Source organism: Monodon monoceros, unplaced genomic scaffold, assembly GCF_005190385.1.
Source record: "Monodon monoceros isolate NGI ecotype Baffin Bay Population unplaced genomic scaffold, NGI_Narwhal_1 Super_Scaffold_8, whole genome shotgun sequence".
NCBI lineage: Eukaryota > Metazoa > Chordata > Mammalia > Artiodactyla > Monodontidae > Monodon > Monodon monoceros.
The window spans coordinates 67,612,986-67,630,224 of NW_021703785.1; the positions used below are offsets into that span (position 1 = coordinate 67,612,986).

Here is a 17,239-nt window from a genome sequence, read left to right on the forward strand (position 1 = left end):
AAGTGAAATATTTCTCTAAGTTCTGTGAGATGCTCTAGAAAATTAATATAACCCAAGGAGGGTGTTGTTGGAACCCCTGGTCTATAGCCAGTTGGACAGGACTTGCAAATGGTGTCTGCAGGGCAGGGCAGAGGGGAGGAGGGCAGGAGTCTTGTGTCTTGTAGGACTGAACCCTGACCCCGTGGAATCTGATGCTCTCTCCAGGTAGATAGAGTCAGAATTGAGTGGAATTGTAGGGTACCAGCTGGTGTCGGAGAATTGCTTGTTGGTGTGGGAAAAACCTCCATGTGTCGGAATTGGGTACAGAGTCATTACACTTCTTCCCATAGAAAAGAATTTAAAAAACTGAAACAGAAATACTAAAAAGGTTTTTTAAAGGGAGGGAGGAGAGAAAGATGGGGGGAAAGGGGGAGAGAGGGAAGGAGGAAACTCTTTTGCCCATATCATTGGTTAGCTTATACCAGATAGAGGTATAAAGAATTTCTCCAAAATCTGTTTTTAGTGAGAAAAGAATCAACAGGGCATGGGGGTGGGGAGAAGCATGTCAGTCTGAAGCAGGGTTTTGAAATATCATAATTTTGTACATTTCACTTACAAAGTACACATTTATTCTTCTATCCCATCCAACAGCTATGATACACCTAGAACAATAACAGACTATTACATTTTGATACTTTAGCTTATCGTCTGTTTAATTTTTGCATAGAATCAGTACTGTGGCCTCATTTTGCTGTGTCGGTGTGATAAATGAAGAGAACAAGAAAATCACTGCTTCTGTTTTTTAGGAAGAGCAAGATAAAATGTGATTTGATAAACTAGGCTCAGTTTTTTAACTGGTTCTTAAAGGATTAGGGAACAGAAACAGGATACCCTGGTTTGTTTTCATGGTCTGCTCCAGAGCAGCTTGCCTTCCGGAGGATTATTTGATTCCGAGAGCATGGCTGAACCACGGAGGCAAGGGCACAGACAGAAATTGATCAAGGATTGTTTTTAACATTTTAATGTTCAGGAGAGAATTTATTGGATTTTTATTCTTTGACTTATGGCTGCTGAATTTAACTACCCTAGCTTGTGATTTATTCCTTAATAAAGCATTTGGTGGAGAGATACACTGTTTCCTATCTCTACCTCTAAACCATTATCAAAATGTGCAGAGAATTGTTTCCAATATTCTGGAAGAGCCTAGTTGCCTAAATTACCATCAGGGAGCAACCACAGTTTGGGGAATTCTTTGACACATTTGCTTCCGGAAAATTCCCTTTACTATCTTGGTGTCCTCCTCCAGGACAAAGTTTGTATCAAAAAATATGTCCCACTAAATATCCAAGATGACCCTCATATTCAAGCTGACTAGAACTCACTTATTTTGGCTTACCTCCAAGTAGGTATAATCACAGACTTCACTTTGCTTTTCATCTAGAAAGATAATATTATCAACTTAGAGTAAGCATTTTTCTTTATTAGTTCTTGAGTCAGTTTACATATATTGACTTAACCCAACTGATGACTGGGGAAACTTCAGCACTTACTTTTTAGTTTTCAGACCACAGTTAGGTGTCTTTCAAGCCATCAAAACACAGCTGATGCCACTCTCACTGCCCTAAAAGGCTGATGAAGCCCTCGCTCAGCAATGGGAAGAGGCTCACCTTCTTCCTGACAGGACCCTGCACAGTTCCTGGCCCTTACTGACTGAGTGAATGAGCAAAAGAATGCATGAGGTCAAAGGCAGAACTAGGAATCACACACTCATTACTCTGCGTAATTTTTTTTTGGCAGAGCCGTGAGGCGTGCGGGATCTTAGTTACCAGACCAGGGATCCAACCCGTGCCCCCTGCAGTGGAAGCACGGAGTCTTAACCAGTGGACCACCAGGGAAGTCCCTACTCTGAGTAATTTTTTTTTAAGTAGTTATGTATTCATTATTTTATTTATTTATTTTTGGCTGTGTTGGGTCTTCGTTTCTGCGCGAGGGCCGTCTCTAGTTGTGGCAAGCGGGGGCCACTCTTCATCGCCATGCGCGGCCCTCTCACTATCGTGGCCTCTCCTGTTGCGGAGCACAGGCTCCAGACGCGCAGGCTCAGTAGTTGTGGCACACGGGCCTAGTTGCTCCGCGGCATGGGAGATCCTCCCACACCAGGGCTCGAACCCGTGTCCCCTGCATTGGCAGGCAGACTCCCAACCACCGTGCCACCAGGGAAGCCCACCTACTCTGAGTAATTTTTATCTTATTTACTTGGACTTCATTTGTACTGATAGTTGAAGAAAGTTTGCCTCTGATCTTCTCCATAATTTCACAGGCCAGAACTGCGTAAATTTTACCAAGAACAGACACAGCACATGAACAAATGGAATAAGCAGCCTTGAAAAAAATCACAATGACACACAAAAGAGAGTAGCTTTTAGTTCATCTAGACTTTGTGATGTTTGATTTATGTGATTTTTAAAATGTTTTAAAAAGCTAAATTCTTTTAAGAAATGAGGCCTATACCAGGCAGTGAGGGAACAAATGCATGGGCTATAGATGGGAGAACAAACATGTATATAATGTATGTCCTTCCTACATAGAAGTTTAGAGTCACTGGCAATGAAATGCCAGAGAAAAAGGATGTAGGATTGTTACATGCATCCTAGATTTTGTCTCATTTGGTTTCTTCTACACTTACTACAAATGCCTGTTCTTGCATCATTATTTTATGGGGACCTTTGGTAGGAGGTGACTCACCATGTTTCAAGGTGTGAAGACAAGGTCCGTTGTTGTAGCTCCATATTTTCAGACAGCCATCTCTTCCCCCAGTAACTAGACTAGGAAACAGAGACCCCCGTCACGACTGCAAGTCAGGGGTCACCCTGCCTAACGGTAAAAGATTCTGGCGGGACTTCCATGGTGGCACAGTGGTTAAGAATCCGCCTGCCAATGCAGGGGACACGGGTTCGAGCCCTGATCGGAGAAGATCCCACGTGCCGCAGAGCAACTAAGCCCGTGCGCCACAACTACTGAGCCCGCGTGCCACAACTACTGAAGCCCATGTGCCACAACTACTGAAGCCCGCACACCTAGAGCCCATGCTCTGCAACAAGAGAAGCCACCACAATGAGAAGCCCGCACACCACAACGAGGAGAAGCCCTCGCTCGCCACAACTAGAGGAAGCCCGCGCGCAGCAACGAAGACCCAATGCAGCCAAAAATAAATAAATAAAATAAATAAATAAATAAAATTAAAAAAAAAAGATTCTGGAGAAGGCACATACCCTCTTCCACTGGAGTCAAAGGTCAGACAACGGATTCCAGCATTGTCATGAGCCTCAATAAAATCGGACAACAGTATTCCTGTTTCAAAGTCCCATACTTTCACCACCTGTATCAGGAAGTTGGAAAAAGTAGCCTGGAGACACTGGCCATCAAATTAAAGAGAATTTGCATTTAGAGGTCTAGTGTCATAGATATGAAAGATGAAAGTTTACCCCAAAAGTTTCTGTACTTTCAATACAATTTGTTTACCAGAGTGTATTCATTAGCTAGGGCTGCAATAAGAAAATACCATAGACTGGGGAGCTCAAACAACAGACATTTATTTTCTCACAGTTCTGGAGGCTGGAAGTCCACGATCAAGTTGCCAGCAGGGTTTGGTCTCTTCTGAGGCGTCTCTCCTTGGCTTGCGGATGGCCGCCTTCTCACCATGTCCTCACAAGCTCTTTCCTCTGTGCCTGTGCAACCCAGCATCTCTTTATGTGTCTACGTTTCCTCTGGCTATAAGAAGACCAGTCAGACTGGATTAGGGCCCACCCTAACAGCTTCATTTTAAGCTGATGACCTCTTTAAAGACTCCATCTCCAAATACAGACACATTCTGAGGTACTGGGCGTTAGGACTTCAACACATGAATTTGGGGGGAACACAATTTAGTCTATAGCACTCTCTGAGAAGATTAGAAAATTTAGAAATATTGGATGAAAATCTCCTGGCCACCTAGACTCAGAGAAGATAGGTGTGGATTGAATTTTGAGCAGCAAAATTTATTCACCATCAAAGCAAAGCTGAATGGATAGATGACCCATTTTCTGGGGAGGCTATTTAAACCCTCAGCTTTAAGACTGCACTCAGTCCAACTTGTTCCAGTCTTGTAGTTACTTTCTTTTAGCTCCAACCTTTGAGCAGCTTTTGAATGAGAATCATCTTTAAAGGGACGTGAGCAGCATCTGTCATGGCTGGTTGGGGTAGGTGCCCCCCGACCCCCCCAGGAAGGACGTCCTCTGGGGCAGACTTTCTGGATCCTGCACCCAGAGGCAGTGACAGTGTCAGAGGAGAAACGCTTGAGGACAGCACTCTTTCTCAGGACTATTGAACGGTCCTTCTAGCCTGCCACTTTGTAAAAAAGGCTGCCCCATTGACATTAGAGAAACTTCTGGGTCTCCAAGCCAAAAACCAGACAGCACTGTTGTTGACTGTAGGGTACACTTTGCTTCCTTTCCTCTGTCCTTCTATAAGGCCAGCGTTCCCAGGGGTGTGTACAGCTCAGGGGCATTCATCTGTTCTTCTGAATATTTCAATAAACCCTTAGTGTTACTTTATTGGTTTTAATCTTTACTTTACTTTACTTTAGTGGTTTCAATCTTTGCAAATATCCCAAAGTTCCATAACATGCAGTGATCTGTGATATGGTTGAGATCCAGAATTGGTTTAAGTACCTGATGGCGTGGACGAATGAGCAGACAGAGCATGAGCTGGGCAGACAACAAAGGATCAACACCCGAGGGAGGACCTGCCTTGCTGCTGTGTGATTAAACACAGCTTTTTTTTTTTTTTTTTTTCCCCCAAGAAAGCCACTTGCTACTGCTGGTAATGGAAGTGAAAAGATTGAAGACTGAAGTGAGCAAGGGAAATCTCTCTGAAAATGACTTTAGGGTTCTATTTACAGAATCAAGAAAAGTCTAAAGGTGCTATGTATACTTTTCAGGTATACCTACCTCACTTATACTTTGTGGAGGGAATTTCATGCCATAGCAGGACTCCTTTAAGAATTTCACTGTCCCAGGGACTTCCCTGGTGGTCCAGTGGTTAAGACTCCGTGCTCCCAATGCAGGGGGCCCGGGTTCTATCCCTGGTTAGGGAACTAGATCCCACATGCCAAAACTAAGACCCAGCGGAGCCAAATAAATAAATAAATAAATATTAAAAAAAAAAAAGAAAAGAATTTCACTGCCCCATGTTGTTCTTCCTTTTGGAGATCCCATCCATTTAAATGTATTAAAATGCAACCATGTCCCCCATTAAATATAATAGAATTTTGCTAGCAAATTTTAAAATAATTTAAAGAATACAGTTTTAAGCTCAGTTGATAAAAAAATTGTTATTCTTATAAACTTTGGTATTACGTATAGCTATGTATGTGTTAAGTTGCAGCTCATAAGTAATGTGCTGTAAACATTTAATTGAGCATTTATTAATTTTCATTTTACAGTTTACAAGGATTTTCAGAGGCAAGGTCGGTGGTCCCTAGCACTCTGCTTATACAACTGAATGAACACAGTGTGGTATAGTGGTTTTCGTAAATTCAGGCTTCATCAAGATCTTGGACTATATTCTCTCCTCCACAAATATCAAGTGTAATGTGGTTTGGATGTCATGAATTGTGACGATCGGCATGATGATGATCCAGAGATTTCACACAGCAACAGATCTGCAAGGTGAGCGAACACTCAAATCAATAATTTAATTCAGTAAGTATTGGAGAGTTTATTACCAGCATGTGCCTAATACAGTATAATAGCTGTGAGGGTGTTTATATCTCAGTTCAACACCTACCTACCACCCACTGCTGGGGGAGACGTGCATATCAAAATAATGCTATTGAGGGAGACAGACTGTGTTACCATGGAATTAGGAGCCCAGATGCTAACGGAGCCATTCATTCTGCCTGGGTGTGGGAGGGGATCTAGCATGCTTTCTTAGAGGAGCTGGTATCTGAGTTGTGCCTTAAAGAATAAGAACGGTTTTGAGAGATCAAGAAGGAAAGAAGAGGGAAACATAGATGCTCTGATCCCTGCTCTCAAGTGCCTGCAGAAATTGTTTAGAGGCGAGGCTCACACAGGTGAAACAGAGCAGGGCAGGTGAGAACACACCCCAGCAGCCATGGGAGGCACTAACTGTGAGTCATCAGGAAGTGGGAGGTGCCTGCATGAGTCAGGGCAGTGAAGGCAAGTGTTTCCTGGCAGAGAGAGGACTTGAGTTTGACCTTGAAGGATTGCTCAGGTGTGTGTAAGAAAAGAGGAGGAATGGGGAGGGGGAAGGGTAAGCTGTGACAAAGCGAGAGAGTGGCATGGACATATATACACTACCAAACAGAAAATAGATAGCTAGTGGGAAGCAGCCGCATAGCACAGGGAGATCAGCTCCGTGCTTTGTGACCACCTAGAGGGGTGGGATATGGAGGGTGGGAGGGAGGGAGATGCAAGAGGGAAGAGATATGGGAACATATGTATATGTATAACTGATTCACTTTGTTATAAAGCAGAAACTAACACACCATTGTAAAGCAATTATACTCCAATAAAGATGTAAAAAAAAAAAAAAAAAAAGAAAAGAGGAGGAAGCAGGAAATTCTGGGGTGGAGATGAGAAAAGGTTGCACAGAGCCAGGGGCAGGAATGTGCAGGATGCTGAGTAGGTGAAGAGGTTGGCTTCCTTGGACTCAGAGATGACTCTGATAAATTTGGAGGATAGATGCTTCTTTACAAGTTTGAACCCAAACTATGCAGGAACCCGCCTTCTTTGAGATGAATTGAGACTGAGTCATCATAAAAAATTTTTGATCTACTTCTTTTGGTATTTAACCATGGGTGACCGCTAATTTCTGGAGCAGAAGCTAGACAAGAACAGATGCAAAGACAGTCAAGCGTCACTGGGAGTGCAGCTCAAGTAAGTGTGCACGTGAAGAGGACGTGTCTGGGCTGTGATGTCCCCGATGCTGTAAATCCTAAAGACAGGGTGTGTCAGGCTCTGGCAGGAAAAAGGAAAGAGGGCGCGGCCACATGGCCCAGGACACTCACTTGCGATGCTGGAACCTAGGCCACTGATGCAGGAAGTAACTGAACTGAATATTAGAAGCTTTCGGAACTTTTCAGCATCGTGGGTGTATTTGGGATGTGCCCTCCCGTTACCACAAGGACAGGAGAACATGAGTTATGGGATGTGCGTGTTTCCCTGCTCTAGTTCCTTATTCAAGGGGCAATGATTACTGATTATGGTCCCTCCTGTGGACTAGACACTGTGCTGGTCCTCTAGGCTGGGGCCAGCATGGTCCTCACGAGCCCCGGTGAGAGGGAAGTGGACGTGGCATGCTCTGAACCCTCCTTCCTGGATTAGAGTTACAGTGGATTAGGGTCGTTGAATTGATCATCCTACACCACACAAGAAAATCGCCTTGAAATAATACCTTTCCACAGGACCAGACGGTCCTTCCAAATTACTCACACCACCAGCCCCCTCAGAATCCGTGAGCTCTTCCATGTGGCGTTCACATGAGAGTGTCCGAACACTACTAGGTGATCAGCAAAGTAGAACTGAACCACCCATTCTCTACTTCCAGGGACAGAAGGTCCCCAGAACACTCTGCTCCCCACCGAGGTGAAGACAGTGGGACCACACTTGCAAATACATCATTGCTAAAGAGACCAAGATTTGACACTTACAGATGCTTCCGAGTAGCTGACCACCTGCCTGAAGGTGGGGCTGTACTGGCAGCACACCATGGGCTCTTTGTGGGAAACCACTGGGTGAGGCTCGAGGGGAGACCTTGCTTGTGAAAAACAGAGAGAGAGAGAATGAAAACCCAAACTGAGTATGTGACACGCATACCCAGGATGAGGCATTGATTGCTTTATTAAAGAATGGTTAAGAGGGTAGTCTTGAGTTCAAATGATGGGTCTGTGACCTTGGGCAAGTCACTTAGCTGCTCAAAACTGTAATTTTCTTATCTGTTAAATGGGGATAATGGTATCTACTTTAAAGCATTGTTTTGAGGATTAGATGAGAAAACATATAGACAGTGGTACCTCCATATCTATGGGGGATTGGTTTGAGGAACCCCTGGAATACCAAAATCCACGGATGCTCAAGTCCCTCATATAAAATGGCATAGTATTTGCATATAACCTATGCACATCCTTTCATATACATCTCCAGATTACTTATAATATCCACTACAATTTAAATGCTATGTATATAGTTGCCGGTATGTGGCAAATTCAACTTCAGCTTTTTGGAAACTTCTGGAATCAAAAGTATTTTTGTTTTCCATCCATGGTTGGTTGGATGTGCTGACGCAGAACCCATGGATAGGGAGGGCTGATGTAATGTCCTTAGCACAGAGCCTCACGTAACATAATGGGCGTGCAATGAAGAGTGGCCACTAACCGTGAAAACTGACACCACGTCTCCTTGTTGGGGTAGGAGGAGTGTGATTTCGTGAGATTGCAGAGTGGACCTTCTTCCCTATTAATGTCTATCTTCCCCCCAACAAACACAGACCATATCATCCCATTCTGAATGGCAGTGCTCAAGCCTGAATGGCAGCGCTTCTCCCTCACAGCAGGGATGAGGCCAGGCCAGGTCCCGGGGGGCCCTGCAGCATGCCTCCTATGAGCACCCAGGTGCAAAGGACCCACCTGTGCCCTTGGGCTTTGTCCCCTGAGCCACGTCTGGGAGGTCAGCACACAGAACGGACAGCCCTTGGAGTGAAGCCACCCAAGTCCTTCGAACTCATTTCCTCATCTGTAAGATGGAATCCTTTATAGAAATTTTGTGAAGAGGAAGTGTGAGAAAGGATGTAGAATGTCTGGAGGAGGCTGGCATGCAGTAGGCACCGACTAACCGAATGTTGGTGGCCAGGCTTCGCTCTCTGTAGTGCCCTGCGACGGTCAGCCATAAGCCTGGGCCACTAGTAGACATCTGGGGGCTCTGAAACCTCAGACTGAGTGCCAGAAGATTCTTGGTGTGGGCGAATCCTCTTCAAGGAAGAACAGGACTTGGCATGAGGACGATTAGAACTTTCGGGACCACAGTCTGCCCACTTCACAGATGAGGAAACAGCAGGAGGCTGAGGAGGGTCGGCTCACTTGGTCAAGATCACGGGCTCCCGAGTGACAGAGCGGGGATCGGCAGACGGTATCTGGCACCTAAGTGCTGGCGCTAGAAATGCGGCTGTTTTTTCCATGAGGTGGAATTTCAGATACTTGGGTCCAAAAAAAAGAAAGAAAGAAAGTGAATCCAACGGGCTGTTTGTCCTACACGGTGATATCACGTAGAACAAAGAGAAGTTTGATTGACTGACGTTCCCGGTTTTCAGCTGGCTGCTTTGGCATCTTGAGTGAGGAGCCTGCCTCCAGGCCTGGCTGTAATGATGGCCTGGCAGTGCCCCTGTGTGTCCCTCAGACCGTGGGGCTTCTAGGACAATTTCCTACTGGTAGAAAGGTAACACACATCCTTCTTATCAGTCACTTGTACCACAATGGGAATCCATTTACATGTTAATTTCTTCTCGGTTCATGAGCTAACATTACTGAGAGAAAGAGGGTTTTGATGAGGGGAGGACAGAGGGAATTCTGGAGCCTGGGAAGAGTGATCTCAGTTGGGATGCTATGGAGGGACCCTGACAAGGTCAGTGAAAGGAAAAGGTAGGGAGAAGCTCTTCATAGTGATGTCCCCCAAATAAAAACAGCTACAATAAAGTAAGCATCCCAGATGTAGCTACTGTCTCTCCAGCACACTCCTATCTTCTGTGAAGAGAACTGCTTCTCTGACTGTAAGACCTGGACAAAGGATCTGAGCCTGGTCAGTCTGTGTCCTTCCTTTAGGTTTTTCTGGCTGGAGCTGCTAGGAAGAGTAGAGTTGGGATGTGAGTTCAGGCTGTGGGCTTGGACGGGTCCTGGCCATTTGGAAGGAGAAAGCCATTCAGCAGTAGGTGTTGATGAGACCAATGTGAACCGAGGAGCAGAAATGCAAAGTGCAGGCATACAGCATGGGAACAGCAGTGCCATCTGTGAGCTCAGCTGCCCATGAGTCCGTCTGTCCTAGGATCTGGTTTCAATAACCAATAATTTCTCCCCCCTTTTCATTATATAAGTTTCAGGTATATAGTATTACAATTTGACATCTGTGTACACTACAGAGTGATCTCCAGCACAAGCCTAACTGCCATCCATCACCATGCAGTTGACCCTTTGTGCATTTCACCCACCTCCCAACCTCCTTCCCCTCTGGTAACCACTAACCTGTTCTCTGTGTCTATGGGTTTGCTTTTGTTTTATTTTGTTTTTGTTTGTTTTTTTTTAGATTCCACATATGAGTGGAATCATATGGTATTCGTCTTTCTCCACCTGACTCATTTCACTTAGCATAACACCCTCTGCATCCATGCATGTTATTAAAAGTGGCAGGATTTTGTTATTTTTTATGGCAGAGTGGTATTCCGTGTGTGTGTGTGTGTGTGTGTGTGTCATCTTCTTTATCCATTCATCAATGGACACGTTGTTTCCACGTCTTGGCTATTGTAAATAATGCTGCAATGAACATAGGGGTGCATATATCTCTTTGAATTAATTTTTTCATGATTTTTGGATAAATACCTAGAAGTGAAATAGCTGTGTCATATAGTAGTTCTAGTCTTAGTTTTTGTGAGGAGTCTCTATACCATCCTCCATAGTGGCTGCACCAATTTACAGTCCCACCAACAGTGTGCAAGGGTTCCCTTTTCCCCACATCTTCTCCAGCATTTGTTATTTCTTGTCCTTTTGATAATAGCCATTTCAGCAGGTGTGAAGTGATATCTCATTGTGGTTTTGATTTGCCTTTCTGTAATAATTAGTGATGCTGAACATCTTTTCTGAGGTTTTGTCTCGTTCTTTCAATTGGAACATATTCTTTTGTCTCCTCATTTTGCCTAATTCTCTGTGTATTAAGTATATATATACGTATTAAGTATATATATACGTATTAAGAATTAGCTGTCTCCCCCAGTCTTGAAGGCATGGTCTTATTTAGGAGCTGTCCTGTGGGGCTCAGAAGTGCAATCCTGCCTGGCCACTACAGCCAGGTGCTTAAGGGGTGTCCCCTACGTGGGCTATGTGTGCCCTCCTGTTGTCATGGGGCTGTGGCTGCCTTGGAGTGCTGGTGGGCTGGCTGTCATTCACCTGGCTGTGAGAGGCTGCCAGGATGCAGGGTGGGCGGGGCTGTCAGTGGGACGTGCCCATTGGCGATACCGGGTCACATGGAGAATTCCAAAATGGTGCCCACCAGCACTGGCATTAGCAAGGAAGCCTGAGGTCGCGTAAATGCTTCCTGCCAGTGACTCCATCCCTGGGAAGCATCCCGAATGACTCCTGCTTCTTCAGCAGGCACTTGAAGATTAGTAAGTGGGCGCCCTTCACCTGTGAAACATACACTTTTCAACCTGGTGCTTTTGTGCTGGTTTTCAGGTTGGCTGAGTCCGTGCATAAGCCCTTTTTTAATAAATTTATTTATGTATTTATTTTTGGCTGCATTGGGTCTTCGTTGTTGGCTCTTAGTTACTGTGCGTGGGCTTTCTCTAGTTGCAGTGATCAGGGGCTACTCTTCGTTGCGTTGTGCAGGCTTCTCACTGCGGTGGCTTCTCTTGCTGTGGAGCACGGGCCCTAGGTGCGCAGGCTTCAGAAGTTGTGGCACGCGGGCTCAGCAGTTGTGGCACACGGGCTTAGTTGCTCTGCAGCATGTGGGATCTTCCCGGACCAGGGCTCGAAACTGTATCCCCTGCATTGGCAGGCAGATTCTCAACCACTGCGCCACCAGGGAAGCCCCCCGTGCATGAGCCTTTTAAGAGTGGGGTTTTTGTTGCCTGCAGTTCTATAGTTTCCCTGGGTTTATTCTCCATTGGTTTTCAAAGCCGGGTGATTTGGGAGCATATCTCTCCTATGCAGGATCTGGGGGCTGGGGTGCCTGATGTGGAGCTCGAATCCCTCACTCCTCAGGGAAAAGCTCCACCTCTTTGGGGTCCCTCCCAGTTGTGCAGCTGGGGTGTGGTTTTCCCTGGTGAGCCCGCGTCTCAGTGCCGTCCTTTCACCTTTTCTCGCGAGGCTCTGTTCATCCAGTTTTCAGATCGCTTTCTGAGGGAATTGTTCCATTTGCAGTTGTAGGTTTGTGTCTGTGGAGGACATAAGTTCAGGATATTCCTGTGCTGCCGTCTTGAGCCCTCTTGCTTGTGTTTGGAGGGATGGGTTCCTGTCTGTTTGCTGGTTGTTGGCCTCTCTCTCTCAGCTTCTTACACACCTACATCCCTCATCCTGTTGCCTCCTCTGTCTTTAAACCAGCAGTAGTGCACTGGGTCCTTCAAATTCTCCCTTTTCAGCTTAAACTGTTTCAGTTAGATTTTTGTCCCCTTTGACTCAAAAGAATCTTACCAGGTAAGGGACTTCCTTGGTGGCACAGTGGTTAAGAATCCACCTGCCAATGCAGGGGACATGGGTTGGATCCCTGGTCTGGGAAGATCCCATATGCCGAGGAGCAGCTAAGCCTGTGCACCACAACTACTGAGCCCACGTGCCACAACTGCTGAAGCCCGTGCATTTAGAGCCCGTGCTCCACAACAAGAGAAGCCACCGCAATGAGAAGCCTGTGCACCACAACGAAGAGTAGCCCTGGCTCGCCGTAACTAGAGAAGCCCATGCACAGCAACGAAGACCCAACGCAGCCAAAAATAAATTAAAAAAAAAAAAAAAAAAAGAATTTTACCAGGTATAACTACTCTGTGGTGAGCACAGTTCATAAATTATCTTTTATGAACACAACTAATCTACAAGACGACCCTTTCTCCCATATTGCAGAAGAGTAAACCAATGTCTCAAAGAATTCAGTAACTTAGTTCAGAAGGATTGAGTACTTCACCCGAGGTCATACAGTTTGTGGTAATTTCAGAATTTAAACTCAAATCTGTCTGTCCCAGTAAAGTTACTGGGAAGCAGCTACTGGACTAAGGCATTTCCCAGCTTCCCATTCACCCAGAGTCATGAACTCAGCAATAGAATGTGAGAGAAAGTGATGTATCATTTATGGCTGGGATTTTTTAAGAGGCAGATATGCCTTCTCTATTCTCATACCCATTGCACCTGGATTAAGAGGAATCTGAGAACCTAAGTAAGGTGGGACCCCCATATGGAGACAGCCGTGTTCTTGAAGGGAGAAAAAGTGCCCCTCAGTAGACAGAAATAAACTTCTGTTGTTTCAACCTATGGAAAATATAGAGTTTATTTGTTACAGTGGCAAGCCTTACCTTAACTAATACACCATGCTATCTTCCTTCCAAGAAATAACTTTCTTTCTGTCCTAATTCCTGTTGACACAAAATAGCTCTCTTTGTGGTGTGCAATATTAAATTCACAGAAAATAACAAGTGAAAATGGAAATCTCAATCTGTCACTTTACTCTTCTTTAGAGAATGCCGGAAACCAGCAGACTCCTGAAACGTTTCGTGTGTCCCCATGATTTAGAGACATGAAATATTTGGGCTAAAAAAATCAATCAAAGAACGAAGACTATTTGATCAGGCATGCTGGAAATTTAGCTGTTTAGTTCCTAGTTGATTAGTTTTTATTTGTTAGAAATAATATATTCTGAAATAAATTACACACCCTATTTCCAAGATAGGATTTCAATATATTTTAAACACACTTTGGGAAGTGATTCAATATGCCTGAATCATCACAGGCAAGATGCTAATCTTGTAATCATGAGTTTAGATTGGGAGAAAATGGAGAGGCACTAGGAAAAGAAAATAGGATAGAAAACATGTCCTCACATACAGAATTATGATTATCCGATGGTGGCAAATTTCAAAGAAAAAAAGTGAAATCTCCAACTTCGTGGCCTTGGTGGATGTCTTTGCATAAATTTGATTTTCAAAATAAATCAGAAACTAAAGTCCATAAATCTTACCATTTTAATCAAATGTTCTTGGAGAACTGAATTGAGTTTGGGTCCTGTTGTATCCCTGACTGTGATCTCCACACCTAGTTGTGTATAAAATAACCTCTCCATTGCCACGAGATAGACTCTAAGTTCACTACACAGGAGCCATGTTGGACCCTACAGACAGTAAAATCCCAGAGCGTCACAGGGTCCCTGTGCTCAGTCCTGGGGGCTTTTCTCTCCTTTGCCCACTTTGGCTCCTTTTATGATCTCATCCACTTCATGGCTTAAAATTCCATCTAAATGCGGATTATTCCCACATTTATATCTCCAGCCCTGACATCTCCCCTCAACTCAGGATGACTCTCTCCAGCACATCCACAACTGGGCTTCTGACCTTATGCTCCTCTCACCCACCATCTTCCTCACTGCGGTGTTTGGCTGAGGCCTAAACTCTTGGTGCCATCCTTGACTCCCCTCTCCCTCTCTCTCCCCTCTCTCCTTTAAAAAAAAAATCACAGCTTTATTGCTGTTTAACCCACATACTACAGAATCTGTATTTTTAAGCGTACAATTCAGTGGCTTTTAGCATATTCAGGCTTTACCACTATCTAATTTCAAAAAGTTTTCATTCCTCCAAAAAGAAACCCCATGCCCATTAACAGCCACTCCCTATTCCCACCTCACCCCATCCCCTGGCAAGTACTGAACTCACTTCTGTCTCTATGGATTTGCCTATTCTGGACACTTTATATAAATGGAATCATACAATACATGGCCTTTTGTGACTGGCTTTCACTTAACACTCGAAGCTTCTCAAGCTTTTCCGTGTTGTAGCACGTGATAGTGCTTCATTTTCTTTTTCTTGCTGAATAATATTTCGTTGTATGGATGTACCTGATTTCATTTATCCATTCCTCAGTTCATGGACATTTGGTTTATTTCTACTTTTCGGCTATCATGAATAATGCTCCTATGAATATTCATATGCAAGTGTTTGTGTGAACAGATGTTTTCAGTTCTCTTGGGTGTAAACCTAGGAGTGGAATTGCTAGGTCGTATGTTAACTCTGGTTAACATTTGAGGAACTGCCAGATATTTTCCAAAGTGGCTGCATCATTTTAAATTCCCACCAGCGACGCATGAGGGCTCCAATTTCTCTACATCCTTGCCAACACTTGCTATCGTCTCTCTTTTGATTTTAGCCACTCTGTGGGTGTGAAGTGGTATCTCACTGTGGTTTTAGTTTGCATTTTCATAGGGACTAATGATGCTGAGCATCTTGGCCTGTGTTTATTGGCCATTTGAATATTTTCTTTGAAGAAACTTCTGTCCAAGTCCTTTGCCCATTTTAAAATTAAGCTATTTGTGCTTTTATTGCTGAGTTTTGTATGCTAAATGCAAGTCTGTCATCAGAAATATGATTTGAAAATATTTTATCCCATTCTGTAAGTTGTCTAATCACTTTCTTAATAGTGTCCTTTGAAGCACAAGTTTTTATTTTTGAGAAAGTCCAACTCATTTTTTTCCCCCTTTAGTCTCCTGTGCTTTTGATATCATATCTAAGAAATCATTGCCTAGTCCAAAGTCATGAAGATTTACTCCTATGTTTTCTTCTAAGAGTTTTGTAGATGTAGCTCTTTTTACATTGAGGTCTATGATCCATTTTGAGTTAACCTTTTTATATAGTGTGAAGCAAGATATTCAAGTCCAAAGTCAAGGTGTGGATAAGTTTGGTTCCTTCAGAGGCCTCTCTCCTTGGCTTGCAGATAACCACCTTTTTGCTGTGTTTTTGCATGGTTGCCTCTCAGTCTAAGTGTCCTGACTTCCTCTTCTTGTAAGGACACCAGTCATATTGGATTAGGGCCCACCAGTATGACCTCATTTAACCTTCAGTACTTCTTTATAGGCGCTATCTCTAAATACAGTCACATTCTAAGGTACTGGGGGTTAAGACTTCAACATAGGAGTTTTGAAGGGACACGATTCAGCCCTTAACATCTATCAGTCCTTTCTTATGTGAGTGGTGAGTGAGCTGTTTTATGCATCTGTACAAAGCAGTGAATCTGATCTCCTTCCCAAGGTTCCAGCATCCCTCTGACTCATGCTGCTCTAAATCCCCACCCTCTGGCCCTGGGACAGTCCAGAAAAGAAGGTGGTGAGTCATGAAAATGTGTCATATTCACTGGGAAAGCATATGAGATGATGGATGAAATAAATCAGTGAGGTTTTTTGTTTTTGTTTTTTTATATGAAAAATAGTGTATTCCAAAGATAACAGAGTGACTGAGTTTTAGAGGTAGACAGGACCCTCGCTAGAAAAAGAGGTGTGAAGGCAAACAAAATGAAGGTGGTAATGTCGCTACCTCTGCCAGGGTCAGAAAGGTTTAAATTCTAAGCTTTATAGACAACGTTTCAGAAAGGACCCACTCGCCCTAGTGTGTTACAAGATAAGGTGATAACCTCTAGTGGCAAGGGACTGTCTCTCCCTGTGTCCCCATTCTGTCCCCAGATCCCCTTCTCCATCCCCCAACCTGCACTCTCCAAAGACAAAGGGAGTCTTTGGACAGAACGCAAGCAGGGGCCTTCAAGGCAATAATGTTAACTCTTCCCAACAAAACACCAGGTATAGAAAGTTCTCTAAGAGGCTGCCCTTCCACTGCCTACATATTCTCCTTTTCCAAAGCGAATCCACAAAAGTAAATAACACTTGAGTATCTGCTAATCCAGAGGCCCCAAAGGCTACAGAGAGGGGAAAGAAAACATGAAGGGAACAGCTTCTCTGTCTGAAACCACATTGGATAACACATCAGAACATAAGAGGACAGAGACCTTAATAGTGTTGTCAGTGGGCATGGAAAATATTTTGTTATCCTCAGCAGACACATGGATGTAGATCACTGGAGCTGTGTGGCTTTTCAGCATACCTGTTGGCTTTCTAGAATGCAAAAAGAACAGATGAACACCAAGCAGTTCTATCTGCGATTTCTAAATAAAAATGCAAGACTAAACTTGTCCCAGACTTGGCAGCTCTATTCAGCCTGAGGAGGGTTATGTCTCCCTCTGAAACGACACAAGTATCTATCTTGTGTGATAAAAGGTCTGAAGCAGACAGTACCCAGTTATAGCAACACAACTCCGTGTGAGATGAAGCCCTGGGCTTGGTTTCTCCCGTGGCTGACAATATCACTATAAAAGGAATAAACACGGAAGAGCGCAGAGTGGGGTTGGAACAGATTCCACTCAGGTTGTTGCTTTATGCAGTATTCAGATCTGGCGTGAATGTCTTTTTAATAAGAGTTTATTTTA

At 44.2% G+C, this 17,239-nt stretch overlaps 1 protein-coding gene across 1 annotated transcript in view; it reads right to left on the reverse strand.

Annotated features, from left to right (window-relative positions):
- LOC114888094 overlaps positions 1–17,239 on the reverse strand; it is a 57,289-nt gene that overhangs the window by 34,038 nt on the left and 6,012 nt on the right. Inside the window, 7 exon segments of the mRNA XM_029209963.1 lie at positions 596–641; positions 1,362–1,416; positions 2,722–2,801; positions 3,249–3,355; positions 7,688–7,790; positions 8,869–9,003; positions 16,858–16,868. Of these exon segments, the coding sequence (XP_029065796.1) occupies positions 596–641; positions 1,362–1,416; positions 2,722–2,801; positions 3,249–3,355; positions 7,688–7,790; positions 8,869–9,003; positions 16,858–16,868 (537 nt within the window).